The 20,751-nt window shown below is 40.5% G+C and overlaps 1 protein-coding gene across 2 annotated transcripts in view; it reads right to left on the bottom strand.

Moving 5' to 3' along the window:
• Positions 1-20,751, bottom strand: part of Myo1d (myosin ID) — a 301,477-nt gene that overhangs the window by 156,117 nt on the left and 124,609 nt on the right. For both annotated transcript variants that reach the window (XM_060387163.1, XM_060387162.1), the window contains exons 14-15: positions 20,429-20,561; positions 10,826-10,992 (exon numbers count right to left, since the gene is read on the bottom strand). In XM_060387163.1, the coding sequence (XP_060243146.1) occupies positions 10,826-10,992; positions 20,429-20,561 (300 nt within the window). The remainder of the gene's footprint in view (positions 1-10,825; positions 10,993-20,428; positions 20,562-20,751) is intronic.

Below are 20,751 nucleotides of genomic sequence, written 5' to 3'. Positions count from 1 at the left end.
TTACACCACAGCTTATTTCATGAGCATAAGACAGAAGTCACATGTCACAACCTCAAAGTGACATTCCACCGTGTCTGCCATGGTCTGCTTTGTTGGAAGCGGTCACGAGCTTCGGCGGACTTTTAAGGGAGCACTCACGGCATGAGTGCATGGCAGGAGGGGGGCGTTTTTACCCTGCCTGCACAGTGATTTCCCACACCCTAGGCAGCACTGACATGTAGCTAAAAGTCATTTTTCTTTGATACTGAATCTGAGTCTTACAGAGTTTTTCTTCACACTCAGCCAGGTTTCAGAGTAATTTACTGATGCCTCCGTCTAGCACGCACATGCTTCCCTTACTTTAAAACATTTTAATTAGCAGGTATCAGTCATATGAAATAACAGGCTTCACTGAGACACTCATGTTGAATACAGCACATGGATCGGTTCACCTTTCCACTGCCTTCCCTAAGCCCCTCCCTCACCTCCTTCTAACTTTCTTTCTACTTTCATATCTTCTCTCACTCTGAGATTCCACAGATGCAAGAAAGCAGAAACACTTCTCTGAGTCTGGGTTCATTTCACTCAACACAATCATCTACAGTTCCATCCAATTTCCCAAAAATGACACGGTGGTGGTGTTCCACCCACCTGTTGACGGACATCCGGGATGACTCCCTAACATGTTTACTGTGAAGGTTGCTGATCCCTCAGCGAATACATGTAGGATCTGTGTGGCGATTATGTTTCCTGAGAACACTCCACGCTGATTCCCCTAATGTCAGCACTAATTTATTCTCCCACTACAATGCATACGTGTTCCTTCCCTGTTTCCTCACTATTTGTAGTTTGCTTTCTTGAAGATAGTTATGAGACAGCGGTAGAATGAAGTGATTTTATTTTGTATTTTTGATGGCTTTGCTTCAAAATATATTCTGGATATTGATCTGTCTGATGAATGGTTAGCAAAGACATTCAATCTCTAGGCTTCTCTATTTTTTTCCTTGCTGCATATAACTTTTTAAATTTTATGCTTTACCATTTGTCAATTTTTGCCATTATTGCCTAAGTCTTGTTTCGATTCTTGTTTCGAAAGTCATTGTCTATGTGTATGTCTTAAGAATTTTCCCTTTTTTGATGTGCGTGTATGTATGGAAGTCAGAGGCTCAAGTTGGGTTTCTTCCTCCATTGCATTCTCTGATATTTTTATTTTTAACATTAAGGTCTCTTAGGGACTAGAGAGATGGCTTACTGTTTAAGTGCACTGGCTGCTCTTTTACAGAGTCCAGGTTCATTTCCCAGGGCCTACATGGAAGATTACAACCATTTGTAACTCCAGTTCTTGACGATTCAGTGCCTTCATCCGCCCTTAATGGGTACCAGGCATGCAAGTGGTGCACAGATATACCAGTAGACGGAACACCCATACACATAAAATAAAAAGTTATCAAGTGCTGGAGAGATGGCCCAGCAGTTAAAAGCACGTACTGTTCTTCCAGAGAACCAGAGTTCAATTCCCAGTGCCCACATGGTTGCTCACAACTATCTGTAATTATACTTCCAAAGGATCCAATGCTCTGGCCCTCTCTCACCCTCTCTTGTACTCTCTCTCTTCTCCTGTCTGTCACACACATGTGATTAAGAATAATAAAAATAAATATAAAAATTTTAAAAGAATAATAAAGGAAAGTTTGTGAACCTGGAGCTTGCTGTTTTATCCAGAATGGCTCTCCAGCAAACTCCCAGAACCCATCCTGTCTAATCCCCTGACTGGTAGCATTAGGATTACAGATGTGCACAATCAGTTTTACATTGGTGCTGGGGACCAAATTCAGTTTTCATTTTATCAATAAGCCATCTCCTTAGCCTTAGATCTTGTAGTGTTTTGCCTAATTTCAAAGTTTGGTTCTTATATGAAGGTCTTTGGTCTATTTTGAATTGATCTGTTATAGGATGGGACACAGTCTCCTATAATTGGATATCAAGTTTCCCCAGCACAATTTGTTAAAGACAATGTTTTTGGTCCCTTTGTCTCCTCATCTGTACAGAATGAAGTAAGATACTATTCCCATGGCTGCCAGTTTCAATAAGTTAGAACAAACATATAAAATGCTTTCTAAAATGTGCCTGGTACACAGAACAAAGCATCTTAAAAATCCAATGACTATTGTTACACTGACAATGCAGCCACTTCTGATGAGAACTGATAGACTAAGATCAGAAAGGAGAGGAGGACCTCCCCTATCAGTGGACTTGGGGAGGGGCATGCATGCAGAAAGGGGCGGGGAGGGTGGGACCAGGAAGGGAGGAGGGAGGGGCTTATGGGGGGATACAAAATGAATAAAGTGTAATTAATAAAAGTTAAATAAAAAATTACAAAAAAATCCAATGACTATTGTCATAATTCTCTTGAAAAATTTAAATATCCTTAATCTCTTCCATATTTGGGAATTTCTTCAGTTTGTTTTAATAGTGCTTCTTTCCTGTGTGTGTGCGTGTGTGTGTATCCACCTTAGATGGCCTGGCTTTCCTTACAGCAGCTGGAGTGCTTCTTTCCTATTCTTGTGTGTGCGTGTGTGTGTGTCCATCTTAGATGGCCTGGCTTTCCTTACAGCAGCTGGAGATGTGGCTACTTGTATTATGCTAACTTCCTAGCCATGTTGCTACCCTGAACCAGTTAGAATTCATTCATTTGTTCATTCTCATTCTCTCTTTCTCGGCCTTCTTATGTAGCTCAGGCTGGTCTCTAATTCATTATATAGTCCAGGTAAGAACAATCCTGATGCTGCTGCCTCCCAATGCTGGGATAACAAATACACATTTCCATGCCAAGCCTAGGATGGCTTTTTAAAAGGCGGCTCAAGCTTCACTAGATCATCTTTGCTTATAATGAAGACGAGCGTTGCCTCTGCATCTTCATATGATATTTAGGAGTAAGACACATCTTTAAGGTTCACCGAGAATCCCTCTTTTTTACTTCCTATCTTGGCTGTGCATCTGCTATTTTAAAATTGTTTAGTTTGTTTTCTGTCAACGTGACAAATGCCATGGACAAAAGCAATTTAGCAGAGGAAAGGGTTTATTTCAGTTTATAATTACAGGTCACAGTCCATCACTGAGGGGACTTAGAGCAAAGACTCAGGCCAGGAACCTGGAAGCAAGAACCATGAAGGAATAGATGTGACAATAGGACAGTTTGATCTGATAATTCCTCAACTGAGGTTCCTTCTTCCCAGATAACTCTAGATTGTATCAAGTTGACAATAAAAATTAACCAGCACATACACATACATGTTTTTTACTATTTGAGGATGTATAGGGTAGGAATGAGGTATTTAATCTTGAGCCACTAAGACTAGCATATTGGAAATTTCTAGGTTTGTGGGAATAAGGTTGGGGTATGTGTGCATGCATATATGTATATGTGTATGTGTGTGTGTACATGTAGGCCAAAGGTCAACACGGGGTGTCACCCTCTATCCCTCGCTAATTTTTTGAGACAGGATCTCTCTTACCGAACCCGAGGCTTGCCATTTTCATCTAGACTACCTGGATATTGAGCCCCTGGGATCTACCTTTTTTTGGACTCCTTCTCAGCTGGGGTTAAAGATGCGAGCACTGTAGCCTCTTTTCTATGTGTGCTTATGAAAGGCCTCACATGTGCATGGCAAATACTTTACCCCTCATCCATCTCTTCAGTCTCTTGTATGTTCTTTGTAATCTTTCTGTTTTATACAAATATTGGAAAACACATTCTAGTGAGCAGTATTTTTTTCCATGCCTCAAATGAACACACAAATCCCTTCTGGGTTGAAAGCTAAAAAGTCCAAGAGGAGACAAAGGGTAGGTACAGGTCGCTAGTGGAAGAATGCCTTTTCCCTTCACGCCATGCGTGCTTACTGGCTCCTTCAGCCACTCTCACGGCTTCCATTGCATCTCAGGGCAACACATTCCCCGCACAGCCCCTCAAAGGGTCACTGCTCCCACGATGCTCACTATTTAATTTCTTCTGGCTTTCTGTACAGGAGAACAATGTAACTGACAAATTTTCCATGTGATAATGGTGAACCATAACGATTTCTAATGAAAGAACTGGACGCTGTCCGAACACACCTCTGCTAGCAAAAACATGCCTTTCACACAGCCGATAGATCCGTGTGGTTTCAACAGGAACGGTGGATCAGTTTTAAGCATATTTTTTTTTTATTACTATAAAAATGAGCTCCAGTTTTTCAGGCCACTGTTCTATAAAGTTTTATTCATTCCAGCCAAGAACAATCTCTTTGGTGCGATCTCCCTTGCACACACACGGCTCAATACTAGTGCTGTGGAGAAGACATGTCAGTGCTGGTGGTTTCTTATGCTTATCATCTCATATTTCTAACAGGCCCCCTTTCTCTCTGAAGGCAAGCCTACGGAACAAACTCAGATCTCCTCTCTCGAAAACAGCAGTTTTCAACCTGTGGTCGAGGCCCCTCGGGGCGGTCGAATGACCCTTTACCAGGGGTCACATACCAGATAGCATGCATATAGACATTTACATTACAAACAGTAGCAAAATTAGTTATGAGTAGCAACAAAAATATTTTTCTGGTAGGGGTCACCACAACATGAGGAGCTGTGTTAAAGGGTCACAGCTTTAGGAAGGTTGAGGACCACTGCGCTAAAAGAAGTGTTCTTTCTCACTCTGCCTCTACTGTCCTCCGCCATGTCTCCTGGTTCTCACTCTTACTCAGGATCGTGCCTCACATGTCACTGGGGAAGCAGAAATAGATAGAACAACTGCATCTTTGTTGCCAGTGAAGCTTCGAGCCTTCCTGCATCTGACATGTCTTCTGGCTGCATCCCACTGTCACAGGCAAAATGCCTTTGTTCCATCTCAGGCTGCTGTACCTTCCACTCAAGTTTGTGATTCTAGCCTGTCTTGCCACCTTAAGGATGCTTTTACTACCTTTAAACCCCTCTGTCATGTGCATGGGATTTCCCCTGTTTTTAATTATCTCCATCTATGCACATTTTGTAGCCTCTCCTGACCACACATCTGTTCTATTTCTGACTCATCATAGCCTTTCATGCACAAGCCAGCCTTGTCATCTAGCTGCAAATGCCTCCTGAACATGTCCACTACCCATATGTCTACAGTAACGCTCTGCTGAAGACACTATTGGCAAGCTATCTTTTCTGCAGTAGGAGACTTTCTAAACATCTATTTGTTTTTTGGACATGTGGTCACCATGGTGATAATATATATAGGACATATTATATGCTTAAAACTAATTTCCATATTAAACATATCATGCGTAAAACTTACTAATTTAAACATCCCAATGCTTTGGTCTAATTACAAAGTTCAATACAAACCAGGCCCTGTCTATTTTTTGCTATCTCATACCATGCCAGACACTTAGCATCTTTAATCTATACTGATCATGTAATTTTTTTTTTTTTTTTTTTGAGACAGGGTTTCTCTGTGTAGCCTTGGCTGTCCTGGACTTGCTTTGTAGATCAGGCTGGCCTTGAACTCACAGAGATCTGCCTGCCTCTGCCTCCCCAAGTGTAGGATCACAGGCATGTGCCACCATGCCTGGTGATCATGTGATTCTTAAAGTGCCACACTCATTATGCATTTTGCTGGCTATTTTCTGTCTGACCTGCTCTCTTTTGACCTTTGTATACTTGTATAGATCCTGGAACTGCGATCTCCTTAGAGGCTCCTCTGACATGAAACATTACAATGTTCTGGTTTAAGTTTTTTAAATTTATTTTTACTTGTTATTTATATTTATGCTTATGTGTGCCTGTGAGTATGCTATGTGTGCTCAGGTGCTGAGCCCTGAAGAGGGTGTTGGATCCCTGGAGCTGGAATTACAGGAGGTTGTGAGTTGCTACCAGCTCTTTGCCAGTCTTCATTGATTACCCGTAGTGAAATAATCTTGGCATCAGTATAAGGCGTTATGATCTCTCCTGGGTCTATTCCTGGTAATTGATGTAGTCTTATTTTTCTTTTATAATTAAATCAGAAACCTTTTCTATATGTCTTTAATATTTTTACTTAGTCTGTGTGCTAAGAAGATCCATTCTAAAATATTATTGTCCCTTTGCATAATGAGCTCAGTAGGAGAATGAGTTGAAGGCAAAATTACCAAAATACAGTCCAGTTTTGGATCTATCAGTCCACATATGCATCTTGCAGCATCTTTTCTGCCAAAGTTAACTTTTTCTCTGCTTCCTTTGTTAGATGTTTTGATTGTCAAGTCTGAATCTCCTTGTAATGTTTAAAACAAATGACTTAACTCTTGAGTAGTTAATCCAATGGGAGAGCATAGCCAATCAACTCCCACTGATCTCTCTGATCTGTACCTTCTGTTGTTGAATTTTTTGCTGACTTATTTTAAAACCTAGTGGATAGAATATCCTTTCTGTGGTTTTTCAGAAGCAATCTGAAAACCCCAACAAAGCATTTTTTTTTGTTGTGTTTCACAAAAATTTTCTCTAAAGTATCAGCATCAGAATCAGCCATCAAAATATCATCCATATAATGGTAAATAACGGATTGAGGAAATTGCCTACAAATTATTTCTAGCAGTTATTGCACAAAATATTGACATGGAATTGGACTATTTAATATTCCTGTGGAAGAACGTTCCACTGATACCTTTCTGCAGTTTGAGCATCATTATATGTAAGCACTGTGAAGGCATTTTTTTTCCTCATCCTGCTCTTGCAGGATAGTAAAAAAGCAGTCTTTTAAGTCAAGTACTATCAGAGGCCATGCATTAAGTAATAAAGAAGGTAAAGGAATTCCAGGCTGAAACAGACTCATTGTTTAGATTACTCTATTCACAGCTCTCAAATCTGTTAACATTCTTCAATTTCTGTTTGTTTGCTTGTTTGTTTTGAGGCAGGGTTACTCTGTGTAGCCTTGGCTGTTCTGGACTTTCTTTGTAAACCAGGATGGCCTCGAGCTCACATCAGTCTGCCTGTCTGCCTCCCCAAGTACTGGGATTAAAGCCACCAGGCCCAGCTCCAATTTCTTTTTTAAAAAACATATGCAGGGAAATTCCACGGGCTGGTAGACCCCTCCATAGGTTGAGCCTTTAGCTGCTCTTGTACCAGCCACTCAGGAGCCTGGGATTTTTGCTTGGTTACGGGCCTCAGCTCTAGCCACACAGGCTTGTTAGTCAACCATTTTTAAGGTAGGGCCATTGGTATAATTTCAGCAGTGCCCCATCCCCACAATGAATTTAGAAATTCAATCCCCATTGTGTCCCATTTTTAGACAACCTGGACAGTCTTTGGTTGTTCTGGATGTTTTTCAATAACTTCTCCAGAAACATGAGTTCCCCACTACTGTAATAAATGTTGTCCTCATAAATTTATGGCTACGTGAGTCACATAAGGCCTTGACTTTCTGATTTAACATTCTGGTCCTACACATTTAACCTATTGCATCCTTTGTTTTATCTGAGATAACTATCCAATTCCTAGAAATGGAGTATAAACCTTTTGAAGTGGCCATTTTGAATTCCAAGATTTTTGTGAAATGATAGTTACATCAGTTTTTGTATCCACCAAACCTTCTCCTTCAGTGTCATTCACTTGCAACTTTACTTTTTGCCTCTTATCATTAACAACTGTTTGCCAAAATACTCATTTTCCTGTACTTCCAAACCTTCCTGATCTTTCTATTGGAGGAGCTTTGCCTTTGATATAGGGACATATCAACAGCTGAGCAATCCTATCACCTCTGTTAAATCTGCTTTTACATAAGCCATTATTTTAATTTCTCCTTAGAAATCTTCATCTATAATTCCTGGATGTACAATGAAGGAGCAGTCAAATTGTTCCTTCCTAAGACCATTCCTATTGTCCCTGAGGGCAAAGAACCATAAATCCAGAAGTTATTTATAACATTTAATTTTTGTGGATGGTGTAAGATGTTTATCTATGGCCAAGTCTAGAGCAGCACTGCCTGCAATAGCATGCATTAGATCTACAATACTTAGTTGAAGTTTCTCTGCCTGCTTGTTATTTCCTCGCTGACAAGAGGCAAATGGCTTGTGCTTTTTCAAGCCAGGTCCCCATTTCATTTCCCAATGGCAAGAAATTGCCCTGGATATCTGTCTTGGATCTATTTGCCTGGTGGCAACCCTTGCCACACTGCCTGCATACCCCTGGAAGCTTAGGCCTTCTTTCACTCTTATATTTAGAAAAAACATTGCCTTTAGAGATGCCTTGCTCACAATTTTGTTGTAAATGACCACATTTCCCATAATTAAAGCACTGGGCATTTTTTGATATCCAAGACCTCTAGCTGTAGCTTGACCTATGACCTATGTTTCTTTTAATGCTGTCTCCTTTTCTTAAACATTGTAACCAGTTCTCTTAACTCCCAGCTAGCTCTACTCCCAGTTTCCAGTCCAACCCCTTCAAATGTTTCTCCCAACCATTCCTCCCAGTTTTTAGCCTGGCCCCTTCAAATGTTTCTTCCAACCGTTCCTCCCTCAGTTCTCCAACAGTGCCTTCTCCCAGTTTTCCCAGTACTACAACTGCTCTAGCCTATCTGTTCAGCTCAGCTTCTCCTGGTTCAATTATCATCAACTGGCTTCTCTTCTCACTCTGCTAGCCCAATTCACTTTCAATTGTCTCTATTTTCACTGTGCTTAATCTCTTCTTTTCTCTAGCCCTGCTCTTTCTTTCTGCACAGTTGTCTTCTCTATCTCTACTCAATCTTTCTTCGTCCTGCACCAACTGTCATCTCTGACCCTGCTCTTTTGCCAGCTGGAGCCTACCAATCCTTTCTCTCAGCCTCTGCTGGCTTTTTTTTAAATTTATTTTTTATATTAATTACACTTTATTCACTTTGTATCCCAGCTGTAGCCCCCTCCATCATTTCCTCCCAATCCCACCCTCCCTCCCTCATCTCCTCCCTGCCCCTCTCCAAGTCCACTGATAGGGGAGGTTCTCTGCCCCTTCCATCTGACCCTAGCTTATCAGGTATCATCAGGACTGGCTGCATTGTCCTCCTCTGTGGCCTGGCAAGGCTGCTTCCCCCTCAGGGGGAGATGGTCAAAGAGCCAGCCACTAAGTTCATGTCAGAGACAGTCCCTGTTCCCATTACTAGGGAACTCACTTGGATACTTAGCTAAACAGTATCCAATGGAATGGGTTACAGAGCTAAACAGAGAATTCTCTGTAGAGGAATATAGAATGGCAGAGAAACACTTAAAGAAATGCTCAATGTCCTTAGTCATTAGGGAGATGCAAATCAAAATGATCCTGAGATTTCATCTTACACCATCAGAATGGCTAAGACCAAAAAACTCAAATGACAATACATGTTGGAGAGGATGTGGAGAAAGGGGAACCCTCCTCCATTGCTGGCGGGAATGTAAACTTGTACAACTACTTTGTAAATCAATCTGTTGCCTTCTCAGACAATTAGGAATAGTGCTTCCTTTGCTAGCTTTTTAAATTCTCTCCTGTTCCTAGAAGTCCAAGAGGACAACCAAGAAAGAAGGGCAATAGGGTCAACTGGGGATCCTTTAAAGAGCCAGGCACACAAAATAAATCCTAGTACAGTTGTGTGCTAATTCACTGTCTTAGTCAGGGTTCTACTGCTGTGAAGAGACACCATGGCCACAACAATTCTTAAAAAAGAAATCATTTAATTGGGGCTTGTACACAAGTGGACATGCTGCTGGAGAAGTAGCGGAGAATTCTCTATCTGGATTCACGTGCAGCAGGAGGAAAGACACAGGGCCTGGGATGGGCTTTTGAAACCTCAAAGATCACCAGCCCTAGTGACATACTTCCTCTAACAAGGCCGCACCTACCTCAGCAAGGCCACACCTCCTAATCCTTTCAAGTAGTACCACTGTCAGCATTCAAATATATGAGACGATGGGGGCCATTCTTATTCAAACCATCATACCCATGTAGATGCTAGGAATAGAACTTAGGTCCCCTGGAGGACTAGGAAGTGCTCTTTACCACCGAGCCACCTTTCCAGACCCTGGTTTAAGTTTTATGCATTTATATACTCTCTTTTTTGTGTGTGTGTAAAATCTACAGTCCAGAACGTCGGAAACATTTAAACACTTTAAAACGATTAAACTGATGAAATTGAAAACATTTTCCTAACTCCTAGTTGCCAAGAGTCACTGTCACTACCAGCCCTAAATCAATAGCAGCACTATCTCACACTCAGTGACTCCTACAGCTAGGTGCTGCTCTAAGTGCCTCGTGTCCTTCATCCAAGTCATCCAGCACCCTTCAATGTAGTTACTGCTTCATTGTCATTTCACACACAAGGAAATTGAGTCATGAAAAGAGTCATACAACTAGAAAGTGGTAAATCCAAGATTGAAACCCGTTAGGCTAACATCACAGCCTCCGTGCTTAACTTATTGTGATGATGATCATTACCCTGTCAGTAGTGATAGCAGTACTGAGGGTCTATGCTGTGCAAGGGACTTGGACTTTTACTTCATTCTCACAACAACCATTCAATGAAGTTTTAATATTCATTTTATAGATGCAGAAATAAGGTCAAAGAAGTGAAACTTCGGCTTAAGAACAAGCAGGGAAGTAAGTCCTACAATAGCGTCCTAGATAAGACTCTAAATCCATGTTCTTCACATTGGCATCCAAATGCCTGAACTTTCTTCTATGGTCTATAAGCTACAAACTCAGGGGCTGTGCAGATTCTGGGGAAAAGTTTCTCGTATATGCAGTTCCTTGACTTTTCTGTTCACTTAATAGATGCTTGCCGATGGCTAAATATAGGCTGATGTACATCATCAATGTGAGTGCTGTTGCCTTCTGCTGCGTACTCTACCCTTACCTGTGAAGAAACTTCTCATAGGTCTGGCGGAAGGCAAACCCTGCCCGGCGCACTCTCACATTCTCCAGCAGTCCAAGGTACTCCACCTGATGGCGGCAGCGCTCATCATCAAATATCTGTGGGGACTTCTTATCATTGGGTTTGATGCAACGTACATAGTAGGGTTCCTAAAGAAATAAATAAGCAATGACAGAACTCACTTAGACCCACATAAGAGATGCTAGCTTGTCATTAGCATCATTTGTGTCAAATTAAGTTCGGTGCCTCTGATCACCTGGGTATATACCTGCAAACGAAGCATTCTTCCTTTCTGCCTCAGTTCATAGTAGTTCTCATGTAACTACTGGTTTAGATATTACTGTTTAAGACTCATTAGAATTAGTAGAAAGGAGTTGAAGCTAAGGAGCAAATAATTAAGATGTGTAAACACTGAGTTCTGTATATTTACAAATAACTGAAGGAATAACTCGAAAGAAGAGAACACAGCAGCTGTGGTAAAGATCAACTGTAATAGAGAACGTGACAGATTAAGGTCAGGTCTGGAGTACAGCTCCCTAAGTGTCGGCCATTGCCGTTATAGTGTTTTTGTCATTGCTCTTGTTGCATTAGTTCGTGCTTTTGAAAGAGATTAAACTTTATGGGTAACAAAAACATTACAAAGCCATCTGTAAGCATTAGTGATTCTATGAAAAATCCCCAGGAAAATTCTCTCCTCTATACCAGTAACATGTACCAGGCCTTAGATATCAACTCCCTGTTAAATATAAAGCCACATTTGGCATAGATCCTTGTGCCCTGGGAATAATGAATAAATTATCACTGGATGAACTGAAGAGGTCAAATATATCCTACTTATAATAATAGTGAGTGCCTTTCTTTTCTCTGAATGCATTATCCATCAGACACACAGATGCACGCTAATTAGGACAGAGTCCATGCAGTGACATTCGGCAGTTTTGAGCACTGTGGAGCGGTTGAGATGGCAATGGGTAGAAAATGATTTAAGAAGTGGGATATTTTTGAAGAATGCACTTAAAAGAATAAATTTTCAATACCTAAAATGAAACTATAAATACACATTTATCATGCTCCCTACACCGTTGAAGTAAAATTGTTTTCTTCCCCTTTGCAAATCCTGCTGTATTAGTTTCCTATTGTTGCTACAGGAGATGACGACAAATTTAATGGCTTAAAAAAATATAATTTTATTATCTCACAGCTGTGGAGGTTAAAAGTCTGAAATGGGTTTCAGTGGCTGAAGTCTGTGGGTTATAGAATGATTACTTTCAGGGGACCTTGGAGACAGCCTGTTTACATTTTCTGGGGTGACGGTTAACTTGCTTGGACCGAGATGCGTCTAGGAGATTCGTGAAGTGCACTTCTTCACTCTCTGTGAGGGAGCTCAGGTGGAGATTAACAAAGGGGAGATGTGAGCAGCACAACCCTAGGGCTGGGGCTTGTCTGGAATAAAGGGAGAGGAGGCAACCACTCGCACTGTACCTCCTGGCCTCTGTGACTGAACAGCTCTGCTCCGCCATGCTCTTCTTGGCATAATGGACTGAAGCCAAGAGTCAAAATAAAACTTGCCCCTTTTCAAGTTGTTATATCAGTCATTCTGTAAGAACAATGAGGCCTGACTCCATCTCACATACAGCAGTGGCCAGCTGGGTCTCCTCAGATCAGCGCTCTGCTTCTGACTCTTTTGTCTCCCTTTCCTTACCAAAGGGCTCAGTGATTATACACTGAACCCACCCAGATGTTTTTGCATAATCCGTAACTTTAAGGATTGCTAATAAGTTCTTAATTTCACCTTTCTGTGCGACACAGTTACATGGGTTTCTAAGTTAGGCCACAGAGATCCTTGGGGGAATTTATGGAATAACAACAAAAAAGTAAATACGGCATAATAAAAGGCACAGAGAGCAAGTTATGCAGTCAATGATTTAATCAGTCATGCCTGTACAATGAAACCCTAATTAAAAACTCAACTCTCGGGCTTGGAGGACATACTGCTGTATTAGGTGAATGGTCCAACCTTACTTACTCCTTGGAGAGAGAAAGCCACAGTGCTTTGGACCTTACTTCCATCCTTTGCCAGCCTGTTTATCTTTTCATCTGGCTGTTTGTATCTTTCATAATAAAACTGTTATCATAGGGATAACATTTCTACAGTTCTGTAAATCATCCTAACAAATTTTTAACTGTAAAGAAAGGCCAAGGAAACTCCAAAAATTGTATCCAAGTCATACAAAAGTATGTGCCGGAGACCTCACTTGAAGATAGCATTTGAAATCAACATCAATCTTACTAGGAACTTTGCCCTTTAACTCGTTGAAACTGATGGCAACTTTGGCCAGCGGTGTCAGAAGGGAATTAAATTGCAAGATACCTAGCAGGTATCAGGTTGGTGCTACTAGGTAGGGCCATTATTTTGTCTAGCACACCTGTCTTTATTTTAGTCTTGACACCTTTGGGAGAGTGAAAAACATGACCATGATATTTGCAGCAGGTACCATTAAGAGGTCAGAGTCTCTGAATCTGGCTTTGTGACTTGCTTTACCAATACAATACAGGAGAAGTGACACTAAGGAACATCTGGAGAGGTGTCCATGAGAGGCACTTTATTAGCATGTAAAGAAGCCGAACACTGCATGAGTAAGGTGCCCAACCATCTAGTCATGCCATTTGAGTGAGATCATCTTAGATTGCCTATCCCCAGCTTCCTGATCTTTGCTTGTTGAGCCCAGCAGAACTGTCGAGCCAACTTACTGAATCATGAGGAATAATAAGTTGTGGTTTTCTTAAGCACTATATTTCAGAGTAATTTGTTATGCATCAAGAGATAACTGATGATAGGCTTGAGGCCCCTGCCTTTAATCCCAGCACTTAGGAGGCAGAAGCTCTCTATGAGTTTGTGGACAACCTGGTCTTCATAGCCAGTTTCAGGCCAGCCAAAACTAGATGGTGATACCCTGTCTCAAAAAACAGACAAACAAACACTGGTAATACGATCAGATCCTGTAATACCAACATTTATAATTTAAAATATTTTTGTATATTTAAGCAGAAGATTTTAAAGCAGAATCCCACCTTTAAAAGCATCCATAGTTGGTAAAATTTGTAATAGTTTTCAAATGGAGAATTTATAGCTTACTCTTGAAAGGGCTCATGATAAACTTTAAATAGATTTAGTGACATGGAGAAGGAGAAGTGGTCATTATTAAGTTAAGATTTTGGGTGAGTCTTTTGGCACAGAAGGTCTTACTGCTTGGCAAATAAACCAAGACAAGTGGTACCAAGCACAATAAATATCAAAGTGCTTTTAGATCTGTCTGCATGTTCTGATGCTGGTGCAGCACTACAGAGAATTGGCATACCTGTATTTTAGTGATCTTTGCTAGTAACTACTGTGATTATTTCCTTTTTTCTGTCAGCTCAGCTACACTTACAATCACGTAGGATACTAATGTAGCACACTTCCGTGTGTGCCTATAGGGACAGTTCTGCAAAGAATTAACAGTAAGGATTACAGTTCTGCAGAGGACTATGGTAACACCTGGCTGGAGCGTGGGCAGTACCATCATATTGGCTGGAGGTCTGAATAGAATAAAAGGAAAAAAGAGACATCTGAGTATCAGCATTCATCTTTTCTCCTTTCTTCTGGCTCTCCATGAGAACTTTTCTGTAGTACCAAGCCTTTCCCACCAAGAGAAACTGACTCTTCAAATACAATGAGCCCAAATAAATCTTCCCTAATTACATTGCTTCTGATGGGTACTCTGCAGTGCATACATACATACATATATACACATACATATATTCAGGTACATACAAAGAGACAATGAAATAAAGAAATCTTTAAGAACTAAAGGAAACCAAACAAACACTAGTCAAACAGATGCTTGCATAATTGTATTATTCACAGAAGGCAGACTTAAAAATAACAATGAAGAAAGAAAGGGATGCTTCAAACAGACGAGTGTCTCAATCAACAGAAACATGATAGTTCTAACTTGAAGGAACACAAAATATTTAAAGCAAAGACTGAAAGTACATGAGATACATGAGTAGTCAATATGGTTTTTAACTCACCTTGCAACCCAACACAGAGATTGGTAAGGATGCTGTAAAGTTGACATTAGTATGATAGCCAACCTTGACCCACTGGGACTTGCACAGAATACTGAATATAAGCTATCTTTAAATACAAACAAAACATACCCATAAGGACAGTTTAACAAATTTCTGAGGACAGGAATCATACTGAGGATGTCCCCTGGTGAAATGATGAAGTTAGGCATCAAGAGAAAGAGAGATAATTAGGAAACCTTCATGCTTGAAACATACTTCTCAGTGACTTTGAGGTCAAAGTTATAGGTGAATTAAAAAATACTTTGAACTGAATACACACACAGTGATGTGGACACTGCAAGGCATCACCTGAGGCAGTACTGAGACTTTACTGAACAGATAAGAAATGGCATCCAGGAAGCAGAACTAACAATACACTAACCAACCAACAAGTGGGGAAGTCCCTTCAGCCTGTTAGTGATGTAAGACATTGAATATGGAAGCTAGTGGAAATACTTTCTCTATATTTAATCAGCATCCTGTCTCAGTTTATAAACGCCACATCCTCTCTCACTTATAAATACCAAGACTGACTCAGCCTAAGCTATCCTAAATTTGACAAATTCAGTGTTGTATAAAGGCTAAGCTGCCAGAGTTCATAGCCATCTCATTTTCTTAACCTGTCTTCCTAGGTTTTATGTGAAAAATATAATTTGTAAAGGAATGCTGAATGGTGCATGCATTTTAGCTAGAAGATAATGCATTTAAGTATACATCTATTTGATCTGCTTTGCACACTGTCATCAAAGCATATTCAAAATAATTTCATAACTTATTGACCATCTGTTGGTAGCATTTTGTAGAACTATCAAACTGTACAGAAAAGACCTATTATTTGCATTTAAAAGCTATCTAGGTCATGGATTCAAGGTGAAGGGAGAAGGCATTACACCTGAAACACTGTGGAGAAGCTTCTCATGGAGGTCCACTTCTTGGAAATGGACTAGGTGGTGCTCACTGGCTTCCAGTGAGCCCTGACAGAAGCAGAGGAAACATGGGGCAAAGGGTCAGGCCTCCTCCACACACTGCTATAAAGTAGTAAGGACATTTCTGGCGCAGATCAGAAGCCAACAAGCCTAAGAAGCAGTGCGGCTGCAAGGCTGTTTCTGGATCTTGGTACAGATCTCCAGTGTTGATAGTGAGCATCTAATGTTGGTGAACACTCAGCTTCTCTGTTTCAGAAAGAGTTTGCATTCCGTCTTTGTTCGCAGATAATGCATTCTCTGGGTATTGAATTTTGGTCTTTTTCACTCTGCCTGATTATTATTCATTGGAAGCTAATCTATCTTTTCTCTGGCTGCTTCTAAGAGACTTGTTTTTGAAACAGGTGTGGTGGTACTCACACGTAATCCCCGCACTTGGGAGCTGGAGACAGGAGGAGCAGGAGTTCCAGATTATTCTCAGCTGCAGAGGGCTACAAGACAGCCCGGGCCACACAGTAAGACCCTGGCCCCGCACAACAAAAGCAAACCACGAGTCGCTTCGTCTCTGATGCTCTGCACTACACTGTGTGTCAGATCTGCTTTAACTTTCCCAACTTGGGGTCTGCTCGGCTCCCCGGCTCCCCGGCTCGCCTGGCCTGTGGGATCTTAGACTTGTTGGGTACAATTCTTCAAGAGTTGCTCTGTGTTCCTCCCCTTCTGTGTGTCTGAGTACATGCATGCTTGCTGTTTGCATTGTCTCCATGTTTCTTAATATTTTATAGCTTTAAGTGTCATTCTAGATATTTAGAAAATTCTTTTATTTTCACTATTACTTTTGTTCAGCTTTATTTCTGTAACTTGTTTAGTTACTTGTTCTTTCTCATATTTCCAGGCCCTTCCCTTGAGTTCCATTAAACATTTTATATTTTGGTGTGTGTGTGTGCAAGCGGGTATGGCTGTGAGGATGGCTGTGAGCCCTGCGATCTGTCTGTCTCTGCTCCCCAGCACTGGGTTACAGAGATGTATCACCACTCCACTTTTACATGAGTGTTGGCTCTGAACTAAGGTCCTCATGCTTGAACCAGTTCCCCAGTTGTAGATTCTATTTGTGGTTGCTCTAATATCAGGAGTTTTCATCTGGGCCTGCCTTTTATTCTGACTTTAGCACATGACATCTTTTTGTTCTTGTTTTATTTTACTTCTTTATTTTTAATTTTTATTAATTACACTTTATTTACTTTGTATACCCCCATAAATCCTTCCCTCCTTCCCTCCTAATCCCACATTCCCTCCCCCTTCTCCACGCATGCCCCTCCCCAAGTCTGCTGATAGGGGAGGTCTTCCTCTTCTTCCTTCTGATCCTAGTCTATCAGATCTCATCAGGAATGGCTGCATTGTCATCTTCTTAAAGTCACTTTTAAAAAAAATTTCATTTACAAAATTTACTTATTTTATGTATTATGAGTGTTTTGCCTGAATGTACACATGTGTACTGCCTGTGTGCCTGGTTCCCATAGGGGCCAGAAGAGAGTGTCAGTTTCTTTAGAACTGGAATTGCCCATGATTGTGAGCCACCATGTGGGTACTGGGAATTGAACCAGAGTCCTCTGGAAAAGCAACAAATGCTCTAAATCTCTGAGCCATCTCTCCAGGATACCGCCCCTCTCACCCCCTGCAGTCACTCTTCACAGTGAGCTCCTATTGATTTTCTTAAGACAATAATTGTGTTTGCCTTCTATTTTTTCAGAAGCTTGGGTTAATACAAGACCCAGACTTCCTTAAACTAAGCTGCTGGGTTGAAGCTTTTTAAGCTTACTCAGGTAATGTGAATGTGGGCTGCAAATCTCATTAAAGCTGGCTTATAATTACATATTCTTAAAGACTCATAGCCTTCCAACACCTGACACCTCTGGCTAAGCGTCAGAGAGTGAGATAGGCAGTTTCCTCACTGACAATGGAGGGCTATTTCTAGTCCATGCTACATGTGGTCTTTCGGGGCTGTAAGTCTTTGTAGGCCTCTCTCTCTGTGTGTGTAGATTAATTCTCACTCTAATCTGGGCCAAGATTTCAGTTCAAGGACATAGACGGAATGCTGACTAAGTACTCCTCAAACCTAGATATCTCAACAGCCTAACAGGTGAAAAGGCAGCTTTCAGGCTGTGCTTCCACTCAGTTGATTTCTGTTTACACAGCCCCTGGTTTACATGTCTCTTTATTTTACTAGCTCCTTGTTGCAACCAGAACGTTGATTTTTCAAAAGTTTACTTAATACTTGTTTCAGGGATCTTTAGTGGGCACTGTATTTGCCATGCTACCAGGAAAAGCAATTTTATACATACTTTTAAGATCTTTTGTCTGTGTTCTTACATTAACCTTATATTGTAACAAAACTCCCCTAATGAGTTGGGTGGTCGCCTCTCTTCCCACCCCCACACGGCGGACAGGTGCTGTGGACCACGGTTTTATAGGCTGTGCCTCTGAAACCATCAGACCTGATGCTCTTGGTGGAGTTGGCGGACAGTAGATCTCCGATTAGTGATTCACAATCCCTTTACTGTTTTACTCTGACTTTCTATTTCATCTTGAATCAATTTTAACATGTTTCTAGCAAACTAAATGTTAAAATGTGTTAACAGCCAGTTATTCATAACACTCTCACCCCTAGTATCAGAGGGTATAACAGCCTTTCATTATCATTCTGAGTTTTTTTTTTTTTTTTTTACATTTTAAGTCTATTTTATTAGAGGTTTTGTCTATTTACTAGGTTTTTAAAATTTTTCTCCATTATGGTTAATTTCAGCTACTGAAATTATTTTCTTCTCTTTTCAGGTTTCTTTTGAATTTCTCTTTTGGTTCACTGAGTTGAATTTCCTACTTTCAGGTATCTTTGTTGCTTTATAAAGGTGTGACAAATGGCTCATTTAATAGTATCCTACAATTATTGACAAAGTCTTTGTCAAACAGTCCCAAATATTCTATAATTTCATTATGATACCCTCTTAAATCTGTGAATTAGTTAGGAAAGCATTTAATTTTTTGAGTTTTCAAACACATTTAAATAACTTGCTTTGAGGATGGAGAATGTATGAAAATAGTTGCCTTATTGTGATCCAGCATGTGGTCAATTCTTGCAAAGTATCCCATTTAAACTTGAATACAAATTTCCTACTCCCTGGGTACAGGGTTGTTTTGATCTATTAGAGAAGGCTGGAATTTGTTTTCATGGTTTCCTGGTCTGATGGTTTCACAGGCACAGTCTATAAAACCGTGGTCCACAGCACCTGTCCGCCGTGTGGGGGTGGGAAGAGAGGCGACCACCCAACTCATTATGGGAGTTTTGTTACTATGTAGCCAAGTCTGGCCTGGAACTTGCTGTGCGGCCTAAGCAGGCTTTAAGGTTGAGATCTTCCTGAGACTATACACATAAATTAATGAAACAATGATTCTTTTACTAGTTAACTGAGTAGACATCCTCCACAAAGCAGTTAGCTCTTTCCTGTGTTGCATGCCTTCCTTCTAGGTTCACTTTCTTCTTTTTGGATGCAGCAGGTTAAAGATGACATGGAGGGAAGTAGTGATGGGAGGGTCAGGGCTGTGGATGGCATTGTAGCCTGTATGCCCTTCATCTGTCTTTCTGGAAATTTAATTATACAGAAGGATGGACTGTGCTTATTTGCTCTCAGTTGCGGCTAAGGAATGGTGATGGGAAGAAACAGAAAGCTACTGGATAGATGTGCACTTGTGACATTTGTTTAATATAACCGTGGTGAAGTAGAGATGTAAATTAATTTTTTTGAAAGGAAAATAGATCTTAAAAAAGATAACAACAAAGAAGAAAACACAATAAAATTACCAGAAGAGAAAGATACAAAGGAGCTAAAAATAACAAGTCCCAGAATGCTGCTAATTTATCAAACCTGTCAACAGCAGCATTTAGGAGTAGAAATCTGTTCTTTAAGGAAGAGAAAAATAAAACCAATATTTAAAAATAAAATGGAAAAATAACCAGATTCAGGTTACCAGACATTACAGTCAAAGCAACAGAAAAAAATTAGAAATAACTGTCATTAATCATTCGTGAAGTTCAACCACTTAAAGCAACGGGAGGATACTATCTGGCAATTTGCTGTTCAAGCACAGCACATGGATGGCTCGTGACTACAGTTACATTCAACTGTTTCCACATTTACCCCCTCCCCTCTCTGGCTATGCCTTGCTTTCCAGCACAGATTCAGTAAAATTTGCCTGGCATGGTATATCATACATGTAGTTAAAACCACAATGGCAGTTTCCCCTTGACCTTAACAGTAGAATAAAAAGTTTGAATTTAAGAAAGAAAATCATCTGGGATATAAACAACTATTTTAGTAAAGTTTTTTTTTTTTAAGCAGAAATAAGAATTCTATTGTTCACTTTGAGTTTATACTGTTCAAGTTAATTAAAGATAATCATCTAAAAAGGTAAACTATACACATGTTCTCCAAGATGTATGTTAATGTATGCTAAGAGGGAATCTAAGAATTATAAAGGACATTTAGGAAATAATTACCTTTGAAGCAAGGTTGTCTACGAGAGCAATCATAGAATTCTTAAATAAGGTGGCAGCAGTCAGAGGCCTCTTGGTCACCTCTGTAATGCTCAGTTTGCCTTCGGGCCACATATTCTTCAGCACAGGATTTGAACTGAGAAACACAGAAAAAAAAATCAAATGATGCGTTTAAATAAGGTGACTAAAAAGGCTCAAACAGTCCTGTTAATCTGTGGCCCAGGAATCACAGTGCACTGCAGATGGAATTCATGAAACCTAAGTGGAAAAACTGTTGCATCCAGAAAACTATGATTATACGATGACTAATACTGCACCACAGAAAA

The sequence above is a fragment of the Meriones unguiculatus genome, chromosome 7 (assembly GCF_030254825.1).
Source record: "Meriones unguiculatus strain TT.TT164.6M chromosome 7, Bangor_MerUng_6.1, whole genome shotgun sequence".
Classification (NCBI taxonomy): domain Eukaryota; kingdom Metazoa; phylum Chordata; class Mammalia; order Rodentia; family Muridae; genus Meriones; species Meriones unguiculatus.
Note: the sequence above shows the minus strand (reverse complement) of the source record. Positions and strands in the feature narration are given on the sequence as shown.